Raw genomic sequence first — 23,281 nt, forward strand, 5'->3', positions numbered from 1 at the left:
CTCCCCCAGAGTGCTGAAGGTTCGTTCCTCTTTCAATCCTAATTAGATTGCTATGGAATGTTCCATGGGAACCACTGAGATGGCAGCCACCTTCAAAAGTCGTGCACGAGCACGTCTTCCCACTGCCTGGGACCGTATACGGCTGATAATGTATATAAGATGGGGTTTTTGGTAAGGGATCCACTCTCCCCCAGAGTGCTGAAGGTTCGTTCCTATTTCAATCCTAATTAGATTGCTATGGAATGTTCCATGGGAACCACTGAGATGGCAGCCACCTTCAAAAGTCGTGCACGAGCACGTCTTCCCACTGCCTGGGACCGTATACGGCTGATAATGTATATAAGATGGGGTTTTTGGTAAGGGATCCACTCTCCCATCCAGTGCTGAAGGTTCAATCCTCTTTCAATCCTAATTAGATTGCTATGGAATGTTTCATGGGAACCACTGAGATGGCAGCCACCTTCAAAAGTCGTGCATGAGTACGTCTTAACACTACCTGGGACCGTATACGGCTGATAATGTATATAAGATGGGGTTTTTGGTAAGGGATCCACTCTCCCCCCAGAGTGCTGAAGGTTCGTTCCTATTTTCAATCCTAATTAGATTGCTATGGAATGTTCCATGGGAACCACTGAGATGGCAGCCACCTTCAAAAGTCGTGCACGAGCACGTCTTCCCACTGCCTGGGACCGTATACGGCTGATAATGTATATAAGATGGGGTTTTTGGTAAGGGATCCACTCTCCCCCAGAGTGCTGAAGGTTCGTTCCTCTTTCAATCCTAATTAGATTGCTATGGAATGTTCCATGGGAACCACTGAGATGGCAGCCACCTTCAAAAGTCGTGCACGAGCACGTCTTCCCACTGCCTGGGACCGTATACGGCTGATAATGTATATAAGATGGGTTTTTGGTAAGGGATCCACTCTCCCCCAGAGTGCTGAAGGTTCGTTCCTCTTTCAATCCTAATTAGATTGCTATGGAATGTTCCATGGGAACCACTGAGATGGCAGCCACCTTCAAAAGTCGTGCACGGCAGTCTTTTCCACTGCCTGGGACCGCATACGGCTGATAATGCATATAAATGTTATTTGACCCGGCGAGCCAGTTGACTATCTAGAGCTCAGGGCTCGCACGCTTTCAATTTGAATAAGATTTCCATGTTCTATGCACCACTTAGTTGGCAGCCACCTCCAACAGTCGTTCACGATCATGTCTTACCACTATACCACTGTATATATGATTTGTTATTTGACCCAGATATCCTGTTTCCGTCCCTGCTAGTTAGTATTATGATCCAAATCAATTATATATAACTGTCTAACTCTTATTTTTTTTTTCTTATACATTTGAGTTAAAAGGTAAATAAATGTGAACGCAACTGAAGATTTGGTTTCAGTAAAATAATTTATTATCGACAATAAAACTCTCAAATGACTTAGAAAGGTCTGTATTTAAATATTATTACTGGAAAACCGGAAAATATAGTTATTCCAAGGAATTAAACAAAAAAATGACTTTATTTAATTTGGCTGCATCCGTCAAAACAGGTGACGCTTGAATAACGAATAACTGTCTAACTTTACTTTACCCGGCAGAGGTAAAGTTAGATGGTTATTCGTTATTCGAATAACGAATTCGAATAACGAATAACGAATAACTGTCCAACTTTACCTTGCTAAACAAATGTCACTATGAATTTTAACTTTAACTGGACAACAAAGTTACTGACACGGCAAAGAAATTAGTTTTCCATGTCTAAGAAGCTTTTAAAATTTTACTATCGTTGACGTATGAAGTGTAAGCCATATATTTATTAATAATCACTATAAGCAATATTTTTTAGCGTTAGAATGATGTAAATCGAAAGTCAAACGAAAGATTTCATTCGACGGGGCACCGCGAAGGGTTGTTGTTGTCGTAATTGTACATCACGCAAGTATAAAATGGGAAGTTCCTCCTTTCTCTTGTTTTGCTGCGATCCATTTATATTTACCTCATTTCATAATCGCGTGCGTTGATGGACACTTGCCGAATTCCGTTTTGTATCGGAATTTGTTTGTATTCGCTTTACCCACTTTTTGACACGCCATTTTGTTAACATTTACTTAATTTTTGCGGTGCATTGTTGGAGTTCACTAAAGTTCAATGCGACTATTTTTATCTCACTCCTCATAGTTTTCTCGACCGGGTCGCACCAAAATGTACATTGTAGAAATATGGAATTTCCTTTTCAATTATTTTTTATTTGACATATTTGTATAAAAATTGTACTATATTATTTAGTATGTATCTGGCAAGCCAGCAATATGTATTTACTCAAACTCTCAACATTTAGTTAGGTTCATGTCCGTTTAAAGTTTATATATAATAATTATGAAGATTTAATCACATTTCCAAGTTACAAGCTTCATTTCGACTGTCATATATTTGTCACTCATCAAGACCGACTGCATCTTAATTTCTAGATTTATATGTGGCTCTTGCAGTAATTGATCAGAGATTGTGTTTTGAAATATTGGAATTTAAAACAGGTTACGGTTTGAATGAACCCTATTTTAATGCATTGTTTATTTATGTTTTCGTTGTACCTAACATTACAATAACCATATTCGTACCGATATTGTTTATCATTACAATGAGAGTCTAATTTGAGGCCTCCACTATATAAAATATAGGGCCTGATATGCAATATCCAATTGTTGTTAACTTTTTTTGGCAGTCGGACCAGACAGTGTAAGTATAACCCGTAAACGATGAAGTGGTGGTGGCGGAACGTACCAATACTCTGAACCTGACCATTACAACACATGAGTAAGGCGAGACAACCACCACTTACACATCACGTGGTACAACATTACAACACTGAGTAGCCTAATGCAGCGGGCCGTCTCCAAGGGTGCACGACAGGAAGTTTACGGGGGGTTATATATCTACTACACAGGTCCCAACACCCGTACCTGAGAAGGTACCATGTACGGTAACGTGTTCAGGTGTGTGGTCCATGAACGAATGGACGTGACACTTGGAGAGAAGACGGCCTCAGTTACACTGAATTTCAACTGTAAGTATATTTTTTTGTATAGTATTGGGCAGTATCCTAAACAGTTGACACGGCATTAAATTGTAGTAAAAATATGTAATTAAAATTAAATCATTTGTAGATAAGTCTGCCTAAAGTAATTAACTGTTTCGAACTAGAAAAAAATCCCAAGTAAATTTCAAATCAAATTAAAGGACGATTTTTTAAATAAATGAGTGTAATAATCATATTCTTGATTCAAAAATGCATCTATGCTATAATACCATAGAGCCAATGTTTTTGCAAAAAGAAGTTTCCCCTTTACAAATATGCACAAAATGATAGTTAATTAGTGTTCTGTCAGCTGCTGTACGTTAGTTTCAATTATATATAGTCTAACCAACTCAAACTCTTTAATAATTAATCATTAGGCCATCATCTATACATCTTTAACATTTTAACTTAAAAAAAACTCCCGAAAAAACATTAGAAATATTAATGGTCCCCGTAGAATGATTTGTTTTTGAAAATATGCCGCTTTTTGAACAATCTATGCATGATCATAACATACGCCATTATTGACGCCATTTGTATAACCAGGTGTTGCGTACTCTGTGTTGTAATGCTATGTTGTAACATCGTGGCGATGAGGAAGAGCAACACATCATGGGATTTTCTAAAAGATTCAATTGAGGAGTTTCGACGAAATCATCGAGAACTGGGAACACATACAGAACGTATTGAACAGTACTTTCTAGCGAACGATGTTCCGGACACTTACAATGTCAATGCCTTGTTTGTGCAATCAATAGACCTCAAAACTTACACAATTACCATAGAACTTGAGTGTACTTGATGAACCGGCTACATTTCCTTACATGGCTTTATTCGAAAAGCTTACTTCACACCTAAGCCCTAGACCATCTGTAGCCGGACAGAAAGTCAAGGAGTCAATTCTTTTAGGTTGATAAAGTTAAAAACAACAGCAAGAAAGTCAGCTTAGACGAATGGCACTGTTAAGTAACCAACAAACTGGCTAGCATAGGGAATGAGCCCGTCCTAGGAGAGATGTTGCGTGCTCCCGTCGATGGTAACAACCAGGACTGAATTGGGGACAGTTCTGCTGCATCTATTTACCCTATGTTTTTCTAAACTGCTGACATTACACGTTTTAATATCTCCTAATAACAAGTACATATCAACTTTCCCCGATAATTACTTGTCACGGGTCATAATTACTAGTACAGAGCGATGCAACCTGTCAGCTTTGTACTTTAACATTTAATAATTAATTAGTACCACTATGTAGTTATCTCAAACATAGTATCAATATACAATTATCTTAATTATCAACACTGTGCCTGTTATTAATCTAATTTTATACAATTAATAGCTATATGTAATTATCTGAACTATGTCAACGCCTCATAGTATTACACATCGGTGATAGCACATCGATTCAGGTTTTACAAACGTAAGCAGCATCCGGAGTGTTGCGAGCGCATCGATGGCGGATGGTTTAGAAAAATTCCCCCGAAGATCGCCTGATCAAAATCGATCATCATCATCTTTTCTTTTATATTTTTAGTGTCATATTTTGATAAACATGTAGTTTTCGATATATTCTATCATATGTTTAGGCATTAGGTTGCTTTTAGTGCCACATTTTTTCACTAGAATAAGGATGAGGGACGAGTCGAGGCGACCTTCTGTGTGTAGACACCTTTCTGCCCATTAGATAAAATAATAAAGTAACATGTAATATAAGTATTATATTTCCCTTACTCTTACATTTTACAAATACCTCGTAACTATCTCCATGAGCGTCTCTAAACTTCAAAAATACCTCGACAGGGAACGATGTTCGTAAGTGTGATCGTACACTTATTTTCGTCTCTGACAGCAAGAGCCTAAAACGTAGAGATGGAGCTGAAACGCCGTTTGAAAAACGATATGGTGTGGTACCGTCGCCCTGGCCAGAACACTACAGTTTCAATTAATTATAGAGTTTTGAATTGGAAGCCCTTCATCAGACGCTACACTAAGGTGTCATATATTCTGACCGAACCAAGAAGACTGGTCGATTCATCAGCCTACAAGAAGCCCCTTTAGACAATGTACTAGAACAAAACGCAGACTCATCGAGTCTCTCCAGTAGAAATATGGAGATTCCGTTACATTCACAATCCTGCAATGTCCCTATTACAGTAATCCGAATATGGAATACTAACAAAGGCTACGCTAACGCGGAATCACTTGCCGACTCGACTCAATCTTAAAGAGTGAAAAATGATGAACATGTACCAAAGTGATCAATGTTTTCTAAATCGTGAATTAGAAATAGCCCCTCTCCAAAGCTTATCCTTGAATATGTTTGAAGTCGAGAAAAGAGCAACAAGGCCTACACGGTCGGAAAAAGAATATCACACATCCCCTTGCGAGACGTTGATGAATATTCTTCAATTATTCATGAATATGTGCATGCAATACATGAACATACACTTCATGGGAATAATGTAAGAAAAAATATTTCATGAACATTCATGAATCCTTTCATTCATGAATTTAGGAACGTTCATGGATCTCTTTTATTCATGAAATCATGAACATTCATGAACAACATATTCATGAAATTTCATAAGAAGTTCATGAATATTTTAAGAATATTCATGAACTTGAAACTATCATGAAATATCATGAATGTTTATACGTGATAATTCATGAGTTATTCATGAACTATAACTCGCAGTGGTATGCACAAATAATTCATGAATATTCATAAAACTTCATGTACTGGAACATTTCATGAATATTCATGAACTTGAGTCGTGTTCACGACGTTTAATGAATGCAACGTGGAGTCAGTGGTATCTGAATTTCATTAACTCTACTGGGGGTCCAGAGTTGAAATTTTCTAACCAAGCAATGAATATTCTATTGGAATCAATTCAATATTTGATGAAACAAATGACATATGTATAATTCATATATTGATATGTAACTTCAGAAGAGTTAAACATGAAATCACCAACAGTTTATTGTGTTCATTATATTTTCATACTGCCACAGATAAGTGCTAACAAAATCTGTATTCAGTGATACGCAGCAGTCAATTTTATAATACTTTCCGAGTAAATTAGTATATGTCCAAAATAAACCTATAGTTGTAAAGCATGATAGTTTATATGGGCAATTTAATTCAATATCATTTGACAAAAAATCGTAAACCAATATCTACGCATAATAACAATAGCAATATCAAACTAACAAGGCTGAATTAGAAGACACTAAACGAATAAATGATCCTGGCATAATATGTCTAACCGAAATTCTTCAAAAAAAACCATCATATACTAAAGACGATCGTCACTACAAGATGGAAAACTATTACCACTATGTAGTGAGAAACATGAAGAAAGGAACATTAATATGTATTAAAAGCAACTTTAGTTCAGAATACATTGAACTGGACTCCTTGGAAGACCAGGTATCTTGCACGATAAACTTTAGAAATAGAGACCAATTACCAATTCCTTATTTGGAATATCTACAGGGGTTCAAACAACACAGAAGATATTAACAAAATCCTAGAAATCCTTAAAAGGCTGAACACCATGCACTTTACGCAGATATTACTTGTTGGAAATCTCAATTAAAACCACATTAACTCGGAGACAATGTCAGGATCGGTTGGACACCATGCTAACAAATTCATGTCTACTATTGAGGACAGCTACATGTTCCAACATGTAAGGATCCGACTAGATATAGAGAAGGACAAGCAAGTAATATCCTCCTATGAAGACAGACTTAAAACACTGGGTCTCCCGACACTAGAGTATAGACGTAAACGTTCTGATTTGATTTGCCCCGCCACTTGGATCAGCTCCCCCCAAAATTTTTTTTCAATACAACCCTATAAGCTAAATTTTTTAATTTGTTGTTAATATTGATTCTTTCAACAATTGTAATAAAATTATAAAACTATGCGCGCGCAGTCGGAACTCAAATGACGGTGTAGGAGGAGGAAAAAGCCCCTAAACGCCACAATGATTCATTACATCATCAATGCCTCCTCACAAATGTTACACTTTCAACAAGGCCGCTATCAGCGAACTATCATCGAAGGATAGAGTGTCGCGTCATACACTATCCGAGCTACGACGACTCGCTATACACTGCAATTTCGGCAATTCCCTTACGAATACACTACGAGACATATTCGTATGTGGTTTACGTCAAGAAACCATACCGAATGTACTACAGATTATGAACCTCTAGTGTTTCATAACAGAACTATAAATTAAAGCCACACTGATCTTATAACAGTAGCAGATTGCAGGAAACGCCTGCTCGTTTGGAAACTTATTAAGGTGAGAATAGCACACCGCTTGGATCACTGAATGTGACTGTACATTGTCCACAACCAGACAGGGAACGTGGATTTGCTTGTCGTGCCCCAGAAAGAACCTGCATTATTCGGTCGAGACCTGTTTCAGAAATGTAAGCTCGATTGGCATGAAATCAAAGTACTTGACGTACTGACGTCACCTATAAACACAGACCAGAAGTTTAAAGCGATTGGGACAAACACAAGCAAGTATTTTGAAAGACTACGGAAACAAAATAAATCAAAGCTACTGTCTACATGACAGACAGTGCACAACCCACATTCCACAAGGCGAGGACAGTACCTTATGCTTTGAGGGAAAAGGTTGAAACGGAACTGGAAAGACTCAAAAGTGAGGAATTATCAGTCCGGTACAAGCTAGCCAATTGGGCTTCACCGATTGTCCCAGTACTGAAGAAGCCAGAACAAGTACATGTGGGAGATTTCAATGTAACCATTAATGCTAAAATAAAAGTGGAGAAATACCCATTGCCGGGTATTGAAGACATATTTGCATCATTGTCTGGAGGCGAGAAGTTTTTCTAAAATTGACCTTACACAAGCTTACAGATCGGACCATCAAAATACTTAAAATGTCGTGTGGTAACCGTGTCGGATTTCTCTTGAAGAGGGACAATCGCGGTGACATATAACTCTAAATCGCCACCGAGAATCTTGAAAACGGCGACACCACGATCCATCATAATCACGTGATCTGCCATGGTCATCATGATCCGCGGTGATCAGAAAGGTCAAAGCGGGCGGTCCTCCGCGAATGGGCTACGGCGCAGGCCTGAGCGTCACGGTTACGCTAGTAAGGAGTATTACACGAGCACCAATATGTATGTTCAGACAGAAACATATATATAGAGAGATTGACAACTCCGCAATTTTTACGATAGACAGATGTACCTCTGTATGTGCTTAGGGGTTTTTAGATAAACTTTTAAATAGTTAAATACAGCAGAATAACTTGGATATGTTATAAAAGTTCAGTAAGTTTCAGATGGTTTGAATACGATTTTGGATAGAATTTTTTTTCTTAACTTGTTTATTAATAAAACCAATGCACTTCCGGTTTTGAAAGTCCTGATTTTCGAAAACCAGGTAAAATTGCTGATTTTTCATGCTTTCAAAAATCATATTAACATCAATCGCGAAATCTGGTCACATCAAACCATGATATAAATGAAATCATGTTTAAAAGAATACACTTCAAAATAGTTTAGCAAAGGGAAAATGCTTATAAACCGGAGTGTCCCGCTGCCTGTCAACAAAGACAAAGAAGGAGTTTCCAATCACTATGTATATATGTTTCTGGTTCAGACAACGCTGGTTTTAGCGTGAAAAATACAGGTAAAGTTGATAAATATAGACACAGATATGTATGTTGGATACCAACGAAGATTGGAAGAAATTATTTGAAGAGGAAAAATCCCATCTCCATTTTGGTGTATGGAATTTAAGGATCGGTCGGAAAATAAGAAAGGATACATTCCGTAACAAGAAGACGAAATCCAGAGAAATTATAATTACTGTTTTATTTATTTTTGTTAGTTTTTAGTAATGAGTACCCGATGTTTGTTTTCATTACACCTAGTTCGACAGTGACGAAATTTAGAATGCCCAAAAAAACTGAAGATACATATAAAACATTTAAACAATCTGAATTGGAACTGTATGATATGAGACCACATCGTTACAAATCATCAGTGGTATTTTCTGCCAGACAAGTTCTGTCACATTTGTATATCAGAGACATAAATAGTATAAATAGCTACATATATCTAAATTTCTGCTTCTATGCAATTAAATAATTTGATTGAGTCGATTGATTGATATGAATACCAGTGGGATACCAAAATACAGGATGTATACAATGAAGATGTCAGGTACAAAATCAACCGACCGTAAAATACACATCCTTGTCAATGGTTGTCGCATGCCTTGTCCTGGGGCATAGTACAGGTTTGAAGGCTACGTTACGAAATTTTACCCGAGCCAAGAAGATGATGTGCATGATGTAGCAATTTAAAGTGCAACATCCGAGCGGTAGGACTACCACATGCATGTGGTTTCGTATTAAATTTTGAGACCTAACATGAACCAAGAACTCATAAATCCATAATTGAACACAAATTATATTATTTATTAATTTATTCAGTTGCCGAATGTGTTCTCTAGAAAGATGCCAATGTATGTTCTTTTTTATGAGCTGATCAATTGCAAAGTTGAAGCGACCGCGGCCGTACATACCTACATATGTATGTTGGCTAGTACATGAATCAAGAACTTATAAATCCTTAAATAAACACATATTATATTCTTTATTCAGTTGCCAAATATGTTCTCTAGAAAGATGCCGATGTATTTTCTTCTTTTTATTGGCAAAGATGAAGCGACCGCGGCCGCATACATACATGTGATATGCATATGTAGGCTAGTGCAGACCACAGTCCATTGATAAGGGTAATTAAGTTATCATATAATAAATTACAACATATATCACAATTCATATCAAGTACTTGTTAAAGATTTATATATTTTATATATGTATTCAGGCTTTTATATATAAAATATATAAATCTTTAACAAGTACTTGATATGAATTGTGATATATGTTGTAATTTATTAATATGATAAACTTAATTACGCTTATCAATGGACTCGGTGGCCGAGTGGTTAAGATGTCCCGACATATTACCACAAGCCCTCCACCTCTGGGATGCGGGTTCGAATCCCATGTGGGGCAGTTGCCAGGTACTGACCGCTGGTCGGTGGTTTTTCTCCGGGTACTCCGGCTTTCCTCCACCAACAAACCTAGCACGTCCTTACATGACCCTGGCTGTTAATAGGACGTAAAAATAAACAAACCAAACCAAACTGAATACATTAGGTTTGCACAGATCCTAGAAAATGCCAGCCAGAACGAATTGCGTACGGGATAGAGAATTCATAAGCCATTCACCCACATAAGTCAATACTCTGATGACTGAGGCTAGTTGCAAAGCTCCGCACTTTTCCTTGCTGGTCACTCATATGACATTGAGTACCGCCGTACCAAGAACGAACCACTGCAACGCTGAAGGAATCAGCAGGTTACTGCTGTCCTCTGCTAGAACAGACTACATAGATGAAGCATGTGTGCTTTATACATCTCAACTGGCGAGCTTACCTGTTTCTCATGTCCAAGTACGGAGAGAAACACAACTTGACCGCGTACTATTAGGAGTTTCTTGACAATGTTTTTCGGGGAACAAGCAACTTTCCAAAAGATGACCAATCCAAACACTATTGTAACCGTGAGAGTTTACTTGTCATCAAAGCTGCGTCATGTGGAGGAAATCGCGTAGTTGTGCCAGAAACCCACCAGGCTACTTTGCTAGAAGAACTACATAATGTATACCTAGCATTATAAGAATGAAGAATTTAGCACGCTCATATGTGTGGTGGATACACAATGACAATGATTTCAAATGTGAAAGTCGCACATTGGTTGTCAAACTACCAGTAATTTGCCGAAAGCAGCACCTGTACACCCATGGACTTGCCAACTACCCCTTGGCATAATTGCGTGTGGACTTTGCTGGCCCCTTCATAGACTACATGTTCCTAATTGTTGTTGATTCCCATTCCAAGTAACCGGAATATATCCAATGAAATCGACGACTACAAGTCTCACCATTGAGAAACTACGCATTCGTTGTTTCAGTCAGTATGGTCTTCCACGACAACTAGTCTCTGACATTGGACCACAGTTCACGTCAAAGAATTTAAGTGTTCATGAAACAGAACGGGATCCGGCATATTACATCCGAGCCCTATTATCCGCGTACAAACGGATTGGCCGAAAATTTTTGCAGACCTTCAAAATAGCAATGAAACATGCAAAGGGAGATAACCGGAACCGCTTATTAACAGATATAATGATTATTGGAAATGTCTTAACAAAAGAGTTTTGCCATGTTGACGCCATTGGTATACCCAAGTGTTATGTGCTCTGTATTGTAATGCTACAAATGCATAACACAACCTGTACTCGATAACGGTATTAGATGGTGGGTACTTTTCCGGAAATCTCTGTAGATAATGAACTTTATGACCAAAATTACGAACCTAACGTTTTTTTGTAAAGATTGTGTCCACGAAGTTATCAGAATGTCATCTTTATGTGTCAATATTTACCAACAAATCCTATTTTATGCGATACATTTACTACAAGCCAATTCTGCCAATATTAATGTAGTGATTCCTATGTAAAACACAAATTTTTTTTTTTTTTTTGGTTTTGATAATTGGTGTGAATTTACCAACCAAATATTAATAACTAGTTTTCATGAATTGGTTGATGGATCATATATTTAAGTTAAAAGAGGTTATGTTAGGATGTTTGACTAGATAAACACATGATATTTTACCAACTGCTTATTGTTGCTAAATTCGTTAGTGTTTCTTATTACTGAAACACCAAATAAGCAAAAGATACGACATCGTTTGCAAAATTAGCTTCTACAAATCATGAAAAACTGTTATGAATTTAATCAACCGTTATGGCAGCAATAGACTCTTAAACTATATCGAAGAGAAATGACTGATTTTTACTAGTGACTGCATTGCAATTAACATTGAAAACAACAAAATTTCTACGCTACGAACACTTTATGTCATACACTAAATTATTCATTCATGGATAAATTTGTTCCACTTTCATTCATTGGACAATAATATCATATGCCACTTAAGGCATGCGATGGTTAAATCAGTTGAACGGTAAAATGTACACTGATATTAACATTAAGAATTTCAGATCTTTTATACATTGCATGCATTAACAATGCTAGTAATTCAAAAGTAACTGCTCACATTTCACCTAGCCGGCCGTGAGTTTTACCTATCAAACCTTATTCCTAGCACCGCCTTAGATGTGCATAGATATGAAACTCGGAGCTCTGATCATACATTCATTATCTCAATTCTATGTGCATTCACCTCTTATAAACAATCAGTTTTACCATCCACAATAGACCACTGGAACAAACTGCCTTCTAATATTAATCCAACCCAACTAACGTCAGTATTAAAAGCATTGCTTGATAGAAACTTGACAAGAAACGTACCTACTTATTTTAACTTTTGGAACTCGTAAGGGACAAATTTATCATGCCCGTTTACGCATGGAATGCAGTTACCCTCAATGGACATATTTTTAACAACAATATCGCGCAGTCTTCAAGATGTGTTTGTTACGGCGGCACAGAAGTGACATGAAAAATATATTTTTTTAATGTAGGACAAACAATTTTTTTTATGTAGGGTGAAAAATATTTTTTTCTTTTAAGTGCTCACGTAAAACAGTTTGTGTTAGATAAGAAATAAATATATTTCACCTTACATAAATAAATATTGATTGTCTTACATAAAGAAACACATTTGTCATCCTACATAAAAAAAAAAAATATTTTTCACCATACATAAAAAAAAATTTTCTTGTCTTACACAAACTGTTTTTACGTGAGCACGTAAACGTTTAACTTTAAAGTGATCCTAGTAACTAATATGCATTTCGTTCTAACCCACAGACCTCCCGAGTACCCCTGTAACAGTGAGTATAGACCCCACCACAGAAGGACGAGAGAACTCCGCTGTGGACTTGACATGTCACGTGACCGGTGGTAAACCAATACCCAGTCTCCAGTGGACGTGTCCGCCTACAGTTACCATGGCAACACCTACCACAGGGAGTGAAGGAGATCGTCACACTTCAGTGATCACAGTGACACTTACACGACATGCCAATAGTCAGTCTTGTAATTGTACCGGAAATCAGAGTAATACCACATGGACCGGGAAGTGAGCAATCACCAGTGTTCATTGTTAGATGTAAGTTAATTTATCCAGTTTTGTGAAGTTTTGAAAAATCTTACTGTTTTTGCTATGTATCTTTATATGAATTGAATGCAAAGTCTGAGAAGAGCGCAGATACATGAAGAAATTGAAGATATAGTTAGGGTTATAATCTCATAATGATTTTAAATTTTTAAACTTGTAGTCCAATCATTGATTTTTATATGCAATTCATCAACATTATTGAGGTATGTTTTTGTGGTTAGCAATATATCAACAATTCTCATATACAGTACAGAAAGAAATATGTCCGACTGGAATAGTTTCGATATTGTATCTCTCAAAGGCGGAAAACCTGGCAACATGCCATTATACAAAATATGTGCCGTCATCTTTAGAAACAGGATTTATGACGTTACGGCTGACGGTGTCGTGAGCTGAACTCGACAACACACAGACTATCAATTTGCGTTTATTCCTGTCTATGTGTAGTTCTAAAAGTACTTAATTACAGTACTTTCAAAGTATATTCTGATGACACATTTCCTCTATAGAGAAAATTTCAAATCTTGTCGTGCTGAAAACGAGGAATCAAAACATGGCAGCCTAAATGTAGGTGTGAGACTTTTCCCGCGGGACACGATTTCAAAGTCCAATCTGTATATCTTTAACAAAATCAACGAAAGTAAGTCTAAAGTTTGTCAGACAATTCGATTATTTCTTTTTTTCCTTAAAATTGATAGAGAGTTAATTTTCATTTCCGGATTTTGGCCTGTTTTTATCTCCTAGTTTTGAGTATATTGTTTCGTGGTAATAACAGAAATAAGGAACCAGCAGCTGGATTGGAAAAAAATGTGTATACATACACAATTGTACAAATATAAAATTTACAATCTGAAGTAATTGGTGGACAATACAGAATTTGAACTGTTTTTACTAGCTATAAGCAAATGTTCATGTATAATCTTTAAATAGTCCTTAATCTAGGTTAAAAAAATCGCATACAAATTTCCATAGGTTTAGTTTTAGTCAAATATTATAATTATCCGAACAGTATATTTTAACACTTCGCAGTTTAATCACAACAGTTCACTGCATGATTTTAACATACCTGATACCAGTTCTTCATGTCTCTAAAACAATTCTGATTAGACTTCATAAAGCTGAAGTTTATATTCTAAAGGTGTTGAAAATTCAACAGAAACTGCCCACAGTCCAGTTTCGTTTAAACTTTGCATATTAACAGCACTACTAATTGTTCTTTTCATTTGAACTGATTTTTTTGTTTAAAAAAATAATTTAAAAAAAAAGAATAGCGTTTTTTTACGCAGAGAAGTAGCAGCTAATGATTTATCTAATCAATTCTATTCCGACTATCACATCAAAATACAATTAAGGAAATAATTTAACAAGCGTAAGATGGAAAAATAGTTTATATGTTTTTTTTATATATATATATTTCCAATTATCTTGATTACTCGTATTTCTTTTAAGAGATTGAATAGAATATACAAAACTGCTTTATGCTTGGAAGTTTTGCTTTAAACATGTCTTTAAATTATCCAATTGACTTTAGCAAAGCAATTTATGTACAATTGTACGTATATTCTTGCTTTGCTAAACATATTTTTGGTGAACAAAAGGCAGCACGTTATCTTAAATTCTACGATACATATCATTTAACATTTAAGTTGATTCATGAATCGGCTATCGTATGTGTTTAAAAAGATAATGCCCAATACACAGCACATTCTTTATAGTGACAAATCTGTGTTCATACCATCTTTGTATTTGACTTGCTTGATACACACGAAAGTTAAAATAAATTGAAATCAAATATGATGCTAGATATTTACAAATAAGACACTGTGCCCTCATTGTTCTTTATCTGCACAACAACATTACTCATTCATGGTATAATGTATAAATTATTCACTTTTCATGCGTGCACTTGCATATCAAAGAAAAATTTAAGACATTTATGGCAGTGCCCCGTTTTTCATCTTTGGCTATATCAATAGCAAATTATCATGATAATGTAACAATGTTATAATGGCAGTAAACATACAATGACATACAATTCATTGATTTTATTGAGTTTCTCATATAAACTACAATAGCCTAAGGGAGTGAAAAGAGGAAAATATATTTTATTATTTCTTACGCCAAAGGTAATATGTTGAGTATTTGTACCAAGTTTCCAATTTCAATTTCAATAATCTTTCTAAAATATAGATATCATAATTATGCAACGCAAAAAAAAAAAAACAAATAAAAAAAAGATTCAAAAGGAAACATGGTAAATCAATGTCTCCTTTCCTTTTACAGTCGGACCTGACAGTGTAAGTATAACCGGTAACAAAGTGGTGGTGGCGGACGGTACCAATACTCTGACCTTGACCTGTACAACACAGGAGTACAACAGACACGTACACATCACGTGGTACAACGGTACAACACGGATACCTAACACAGCGGTCGTCACCAACACGTCAGGAAGTTACGTGGGTTTTATATCTACACAGGTCCTACAACTCGTACCTGACAGGTACCAGGACGGTAACGTGGTCAGGTGTGTGGTTCAGAACGAGGACGTGACGCTGGGAGAGAGGACGGCTTCAGTTACACTGGATATCAACTGTAAGTATATATGTATGGCACTCGATTGGGTAAATGTATACTTATATGATGGAAGGTAATACGCCAATTTCAATCTCACATAAAAGTGTTCTTAGATCATTGTAGAGCCATGCAGGCAACAACCCCTCGACACGCCTGCACTCCTCACCAACTCTCCATTAGCTCCAATTTATCAGTATTTGTGTTGTCGGAAAGCACCTACCCCATGTATTTTTTTCTGTATTTGCCACTGACAGAAAACACTGGGATCTTAGAATTAGTTACATTTCATATAATTATGGATACACCAGAATGTCCATTAACAATTTATAGACGTATTATGGGTATAAATAAAAAAAATCTGTAAAAATCATACCCTACATTGAAAAGGAAGGAGAGTTCCCCCACACAAAACTTCTACACCACCTAGTGTTTAGCGGCTAAAAAACAAACAAGCAAAAACATCTATTTTGAAGTGACATATGCCTAGGGTAGTAGGAAGAGGAAATTGCCCCAATCCCGACGTATCGAGGTTAGGAGGAGGGTATACTGGAATCAGCTTGTCTGTCTGACCGTCTGTTTTTTGCTTAGAATATCTTGAAAATTCCTAAAGCACTGGTCATTTCCGAAACTTTGTTTGCCGTTATAACTATGTCACTATACGCAAGTTTTGTAAAATGACCGATCATTTTTTTAGCTTTTGATCAATTTTGTACAAAACTTTGTTACTTATGTAACGTATGAATGCCTATAATTTGTCACATCACATACGTCAATAACAATAACAGTGGAAATATTTGGTTGCCATGGTTTGAGATAAGATGTAACTCTTAAGGTAATTTGGGAGTATTAGTTAGTTTGTCATTGACTAAATGTTCTATTTTTGACATTTTGTTTTCTCTTCCTGAAAGCTTGAAATGTAACAGTCAATCCTGATACCATTGATAGAGTAATCTTTTATTTGATACGTATCTTACATTTAGTAATATGTATTTGCGGGGATAAACTTTGGCGAATCCGCTTTGATCGCGAAATTCGTGAAAATAAAAAGGAATGCGAACGATTATTTGTAAAACATTAAAGTTGATATCACGGGTTTACAGTAAAACCAGATTATTGTGTATTAGAGATAATATTAGTTGGGAAAAATTAGAAGAATTACATCTACATCTCTCAGAAATTAGACAAACAACGACCGTCAATAAATTTAAGTCTCATGTATCATACAATCAAAAGATGAAATATGGTTCACGAAGATATTGACCAATTTGCTGATTATTCTCGTAATATTATATTAGATACTAACGTACTTTCGCTCTAACCCACAGACCTCCCGAGTACCCCTGTTACAGTGAGTGTAGATCCAACCACTGAAGGACAAGAGAACTCAGTCGTGGACTTGACATGTCACGTGACCGGTGGTAAACCCATACCTAGTCTCCAGTGGACGTGTCCACCTACAGTTACCATGACAACACCTACCACAGGGAGTCAAGGAGACCGTCACACTTCAGTGATTACGGTGACCCTTACACGTCAGGCCAATGGTCAGACTTGTACCTGTACCGGAAGTCAGAGTGATACCACATGGACCGGAAGTGAGCAATCACAAGTGTTCATTGCTAGATGTAAGTGTTTGATATATGATAATAATGTCGTGCGCCGTTTAAAACTTTCTTAATTTCTTAAATAATGGTATCAAATGATATATCTATAAGATAAAATATCAGTGATTTTAACAACAAATGTGTTTGGAACCAGTTAGATATATGACATTGTGTAGGAATTCATACTAAAAAATATAAATATTTGGTGTAAACATTGTTTATAATTGTTTTACAGTCGAACCAAATAGTGTGAGTTTGGTAACATTTCTGATCTTTTTATTACAATTCATTAATCACTTTGAAATTTTCTAGTCGGACCTGACAGTATCAGTATAAACCGGTAACGGAGAGTGGTGGTGGCGGCGGTACCAATACTCTGACCTTGACCTGTACAACACAGGAGTACAACAGACACGTACACATCACGTGGTACAACGGTACAACACGGATACCTAACACAGCGGCCGTCACCAACACGTCAGGAAGTTACGGGGGTTTTATATCTACACAGATCCTACAACTCATACCTGACAGGTACCAGGACGGTAACGTGGTGAGGTGTGTGGTCCAGAACGAGGACGTGACGCTGGGAGAGAGGACGGCCTCCGTTACACTGGATATCAGGTGTAAGTGTGTCAGTGATGCTATATCTTGAAAGCTGGGTTTCGCCCAACCAAATAAATATTTTTTGTGATATCCGATAAACGGAAGAAAAGCATATAAAAAACCTCAATTTAATTTTTTAATGCGTATGAGATTAAACAAATGTGTCTTGAATACAAAATTGAAGGAAATCCTTAATATTATTACGATGTCAGGCTGGCAATATAGTATGCAAATGAAGCTGCGATGGATCGTGTTGTCGACGTTTCGCGCATGCGCATTGTTACGCACTTAAAGTAAACAAAATGGCTGAACGAAAGCGTGTGAGAAAAGAAATGTATATGAATCGGAAACAAAGCGGAGGAAATTAGAATGCAAATCGGTAGCACCCTAGGATATCTCTAGGGATGGATTTAAGGCATGTAGCAATAGAAGAAACAAAAGCCACGTCTCAATTTCGTAGTCTTTATATTTCATTGGGCAAGACCTACCTTTAAAATCATAATCGATGCATTATGTCGAAGATTATCATTTGCTTTATGTTTCTCTCTACAAGTGTCCAAAATGCGCTCAGTGACCCCAATATAAAGCACGTACATCACATAGGTGCGTCAAAGGATGCATTGGTTGGTGATATTAGACACATCTCTTAGCTGCCTATCCATCCAAAGTGGATGAATACATGTCCGGCCCAGTAGACGTACCAGAAAGAGTCAAAGAATCTTGGCTGAGGGGGCACCCCTAATCGGCCGTCAGCCCCTTCATGTCACCAAATGAGCATACTACAATGTAGTTAAACATCAAAAAGCTAAACCAAAATTAACTCAGTCTAGTCTATATGTACAGCTATACTTAGCAGCTGGTATCTGTCCATTGCATATCATCTACCGGTATTGTACACTAATTGTTGTAACCTTTGCGGGGCTTGTCTTAGAAAATAGGCCGCATTTTAACTTTTATTGTCAGCTTTGAAATACGAATTACCCGGTATGCGCGTTTCTAGACCGATTACAAAATGTTGTGTATTCTTCTTCCATTCTTGGAGTACTGTCCGCTACTGACTGATGGTCGGTGGTTTTTCACTAGGTACTCATGCTCTCCTTCAAAATAAACCTGAAGCTAAACCTTAAACCTGAGGCTGTACGATATAATTCATAGGTAATGTAAGTTTTTATACATACTTTAGTAATGCTTTGATTGGCTGAAAAAAGTTAAACTTAACCACTTGCCACCATTACGAAGTATCATACGTCTATGTTCTAGCTATTACTTCTTTCCAACGACTGCATCCATGGAATCCACTCAAAACACTCATAAACGCGTGTCTTGCTCTACCACAACCATACTGCCTCCTGCTATTTGTTACACAACGTGTGTGTGAATTTCCGATGACAACTAGGTGTACACTCAGTCTGGCACTTTAACAATACAAAATGGCAGCATAAGTACATATAGGTATAAAATTAAAATATACAACACTATGATACAGAATTGTAATTCATTTATATGCCGCTTCAAGATATTACTTTTCCCGTCTAATATAATTTTCCCAGTTGATCACACGGTTCTTCTGTGTGGCATAGCCACAACCAATTTGTTGATCTGGGACTAAAATTATCATTACATTAATCATAATCTTCAATTTGAAAAAAAATACTTAGAAAAGATCGATATTCTCCTGATATATTGCCAGACATAGCTGATTGGGTCACGTGTGATATATTGCGTTGTTTGTATTAAGACTAAAGTTTAACACAGAAATTCTTAATATCAAGCATACCAGGTATATCCCTTCCACATATGCATAAGGTTAAAAAAAATAAAATGAAAAAAAATGTCTGTTTAGGGTTAGCCGACCGACCCTAGTTTTTACCTCGACCCTAATTTTTGTCTTTACTTAAAAGGATACTCCTATTAATAGTTTTACTCTAGGCCAATCTGAGCCATTAATAACGTTCATTGTTAAATAAAGAGTCAAGAGTGAAAGACACCAATGTTTAATCGTTTTATTGATAATTAGAGCCATATATCTGTTTAGTAAACACCCTGCTAATACATCTGAACTTGACCAAATAAATCCCTACCTACTGACCTATTTTTGTTGCCGATGTAACCCTTAACAGATATTTTTTTGGCCTTACAATAATTTAACAATCATTTACAAAAATGTAACAGGATAGTGCATCTACTAGGGGGACAGTAGCCAGTATGCGGTTGATAATAAATGAATACATATAACTTGATAATGTAAAGAAAATTCAATTTGTTAGATACATTGTTTAAAAAAATCATTTTTAGCTCACCTGCCCGAAGGTCAAGTGAGCTTATTACTATGGTGCAGCGTCCGTCGTCCGGCCGTCGTCCGGCCGTCCGGCCGTCCGTCCGTCCGTTCGTCCGGCCGTCCGACGTCAACTTTTCCATTTAAACATCTCCAAAATCTTGGAGACCTAGAGTCCTGAAATTTGACCTATAGCGGGCTGGATGAAGGGCTACCAAGTTTGTTCAAATGAATGACCTAAAAATCTAAAATCTTTAAACAACTTCTTCTTAATGACCAAGAGGCCTAGGGACCTGATATTAGGCCTGTGACATGCTGGGATCAAGGGCTACTAAGTTTTTTTTAACTGATTGACCTTGACCTTCATTCAAGGTCAAAGTGGTCAAATAGGCTATAATTTTTAAACGACTTCTTCTTATTAACCAAGAGGGCTAGAGACCTAATATTAGGCATGTGGTATGCTGGGATAGAGGGGCTACCAAGTTTGTTCAAATCAATGACCTTGGCTTACATTCAAGGTCACAGGGTTCAAAAAGACTAAAATCTTTAAACAAATTCTTCTTAAAAACCAAGAGGCATAGGGACCTGATATTGGGCCTGTGACATGCTGTGATCAAGGGCTACAAATTTGTTTAAATGAATGATCTTGACCTTCATTAAGGTTACAGGGGTCAAATAGGCTAAAATCTTTAAACGCCTTCTCCTTAATAACCAAGAGGGCTAGAGACCTGACATTGGGCATGTGGCATGCTGGAATAAACGACTACCAAGTTTTTTTCAAATGAATGAATGACCTTGACCTCCATTCAAGGTCACAGGGGTCAAATAGGCTAAAATCTTCATTTTCATAACCAAGAGGCAAAGAGGCCTCCAATGTGCTTAGTGATGTTATAAATTCTTATTTACTCTATTTGTTAAGTATGATTAACAGATTGCAGGTGAGCGATTCGGGCCCATTGGGCCCTTGTTAATATTCTTTTTAACGACAAATAACGATGACCCAGTTTTAAAACTACATGTAGCTGGTAAGTTTATTCCAGCAGCTTAACTCCATTATAATGATGATATTTATTTAACAACTCAAAGTATGCTCTAGGTATGATTAATTTATTTCGTGTCGTTTGATTGTAACCTATTTTTGATACATTTCATTATTACATAATGCTTTATTCTATTAAAAAAACCCTTAGTTCTTCTGTAATCAGTTCAGAACATAATTACTTGAATACGCGGATGTTTTAATGGTTATATGTCATTATTTCCGGATTTTGGAGATTTTCAAATGAATCGGACGTCGTTTTGATGAACATGTACAAACACAGGTAGACCCACTATAACCGTTTACCGCTCTCAGAATGCTTGTATATATTGACACTGGTATTGCAAATTCTTCAATAAACATTAGAATATATCGATTGCAAGTATCGTAAAAGCTAATGCTATAGGATTCCTTTTCATTATATCTCGAAACACGCAAACATACATAGTATGTACACGTAGAGAGTCTACTCCCGGCAGCATCACGGTGTCAGTCCCCTGAGCTTTATAAAATACATTGTCGTGCTACTATTAACATGTCGTTTGGTTAAACGTACCCAAATAATGATCAAAGACTGCTGTTTTCTTGACATTAAACATTGAACGTTTTTCAGTTGGCATTCGTAGCCAATATTTATGCCAACTGGACACAGGGAAATCCCATGAAGCGCGCTAGTGTTCAATGCATTATATTTGCATTCGGTAACAATTTTTGTTGTTGAAATACCAAGGAAATTTTGTATTTATAATGAATTAATTATTCGTTATCGTCAAGGGAAGGCACAGCCATTTGAACAGCCGTTTTTCGTGATCGCTGGTACGACAATGGTGATGTCACAATGGTAATGACGTCATAATAAGCTATCGATGAAGTTTTATAGTCTCGAACTGCGCTTGGTAAGTATTATAATAAGTGGGACTGCAGGGAAAAATGTAAATATTGGAATATACAACACTGTACATTGCACACAACATTGTATATTTATTATACGCACGGAAGCATTGCTCGAAGAGATACCGGTAGTAACATTAACAAGGTAACTTTTCTACATTTAATATATAAACACACTTACATGTATATATATACCAGTATTATAAGCTAAGTTTTTTTTGATACATGTTCCTCGCACATTTTGAGCTGTCCATATTATTTTACAAAGCAGAAATAAGTATGTATGAATGTGTATTTCTCGAAATATCAAATTACTTTAATATACTTCTTATTCACTAAGTAATTGAAAAACTAGCTGTTTTTTGGTAAAATAATCTTAAATACGTTCAAATGATTTATTACTCAAATTGATCAAAGCATTTTGTGTTTTCTACCTCACAAACCAATTATATTTATTCTCTTGTCATGTAGATATGTTACTTTTTATGTTTCATTGTATGTTTCATCTCATGTATAATGTGTTATTCATTGTCTATTTTCCATTGTTATGTAATTTGTAGCGAGTCACTACTGACTGTAAATGTTTTTGGATATAAGATAACAGTATTTTAACATGGTGAACAGTATTTTACTATCCATACTGATAATGCCTGTGAACAATTACAAATGTATCATTTCCAACCTTACCAGAATAATAACTACACTATAGATTGACTGAAATACATTCATATGGTCTTTATAAAATAATGATGATTGTGCTGTCTAGGCAAAAGCAAGTTCTACTAGCTGAGACAGTCTAACTTCTTTATTCGTATGCGCACATACACAAACCCCACTAGGTAAATATAGCTGACAGAAGGCTGGAACAGGAGGTGAAATCTGCAAACAGAATAAATGAGATTACTATGCATAGACACTATCTATCATTCCAGACATCTTATACAGTGTAGATATAAAGATATGAGACAGTAAATCATAACATTTACCTG

General features: G+C 36.4%; 1 protein-coding gene across 1 annotated transcript; it reads left to right on the forward strand.

The window, feature by feature from the left end:
• Positions 1 to 3,013: 3,013 nt before the first annotated feature.
• Positions 3,014 to 17,825, forward strand: LOC138320183 (cell adhesion molecule 2-like). The gene is made up of 5 exons (XM_069263227.1): positions 3,014 to 3,063; positions 12,991 to 13,291; positions 15,584 to 15,895; positions 17,203 to 17,502; positions 17,794 to 17,825. The coding sequence occupies exons 2-5, from the start codon at positions 13,201 to 13,203 to the stop codon at positions 17,823 to 17,825; spliced, it is 735 nt and encodes a 244-aa protein (XP_069119328.1). The 5' UTR covers positions 3,014 to 3,063; positions 12,991 to 13,200.
• The last annotated feature ends 5,456 nt before the right edge of the window (positions 17,826 to 23,281 follow it).

Source organism: Argopecten irradians, chromosome 3, assembly GCF_041381155.1.
Source record: "Argopecten irradians isolate NY chromosome 3, Ai_NY, whole genome shotgun sequence".
Taxonomy (NCBI): domain Eukaryota; kingdom Metazoa; phylum Mollusca; class Bivalvia; order Pectinida; family Pectinidae; genus Argopecten; species Argopecten irradians.

What these genes read in the sequence shown, in the direction of transcription:
- LOC138320183 (XM_069263227.1), top strand. Translation starts at nt 13,201, where the DNA reads ATGCCAATAGTCAGTCTTGTAATTGTACCGGAAATCAGAGTAATACCA. An exon ending in AGTTACACTGGATATCAACT is followed by an intron (nt 15,896 to 17,202) that starts GTAAGTATATAT and finishes TCTAACCCACAG; the next exon opens with ACCTCCCGAGTACCCCTGTT. An exon ending in ACAAGTGTTCATTGCTAGAT is followed by an intron (nt 17,503 to 17,793) that starts GTAAGTGTTTGA and finishes GAAATTTTCTAG; the next exon opens with TCGGACCTGACAGTATCAGT.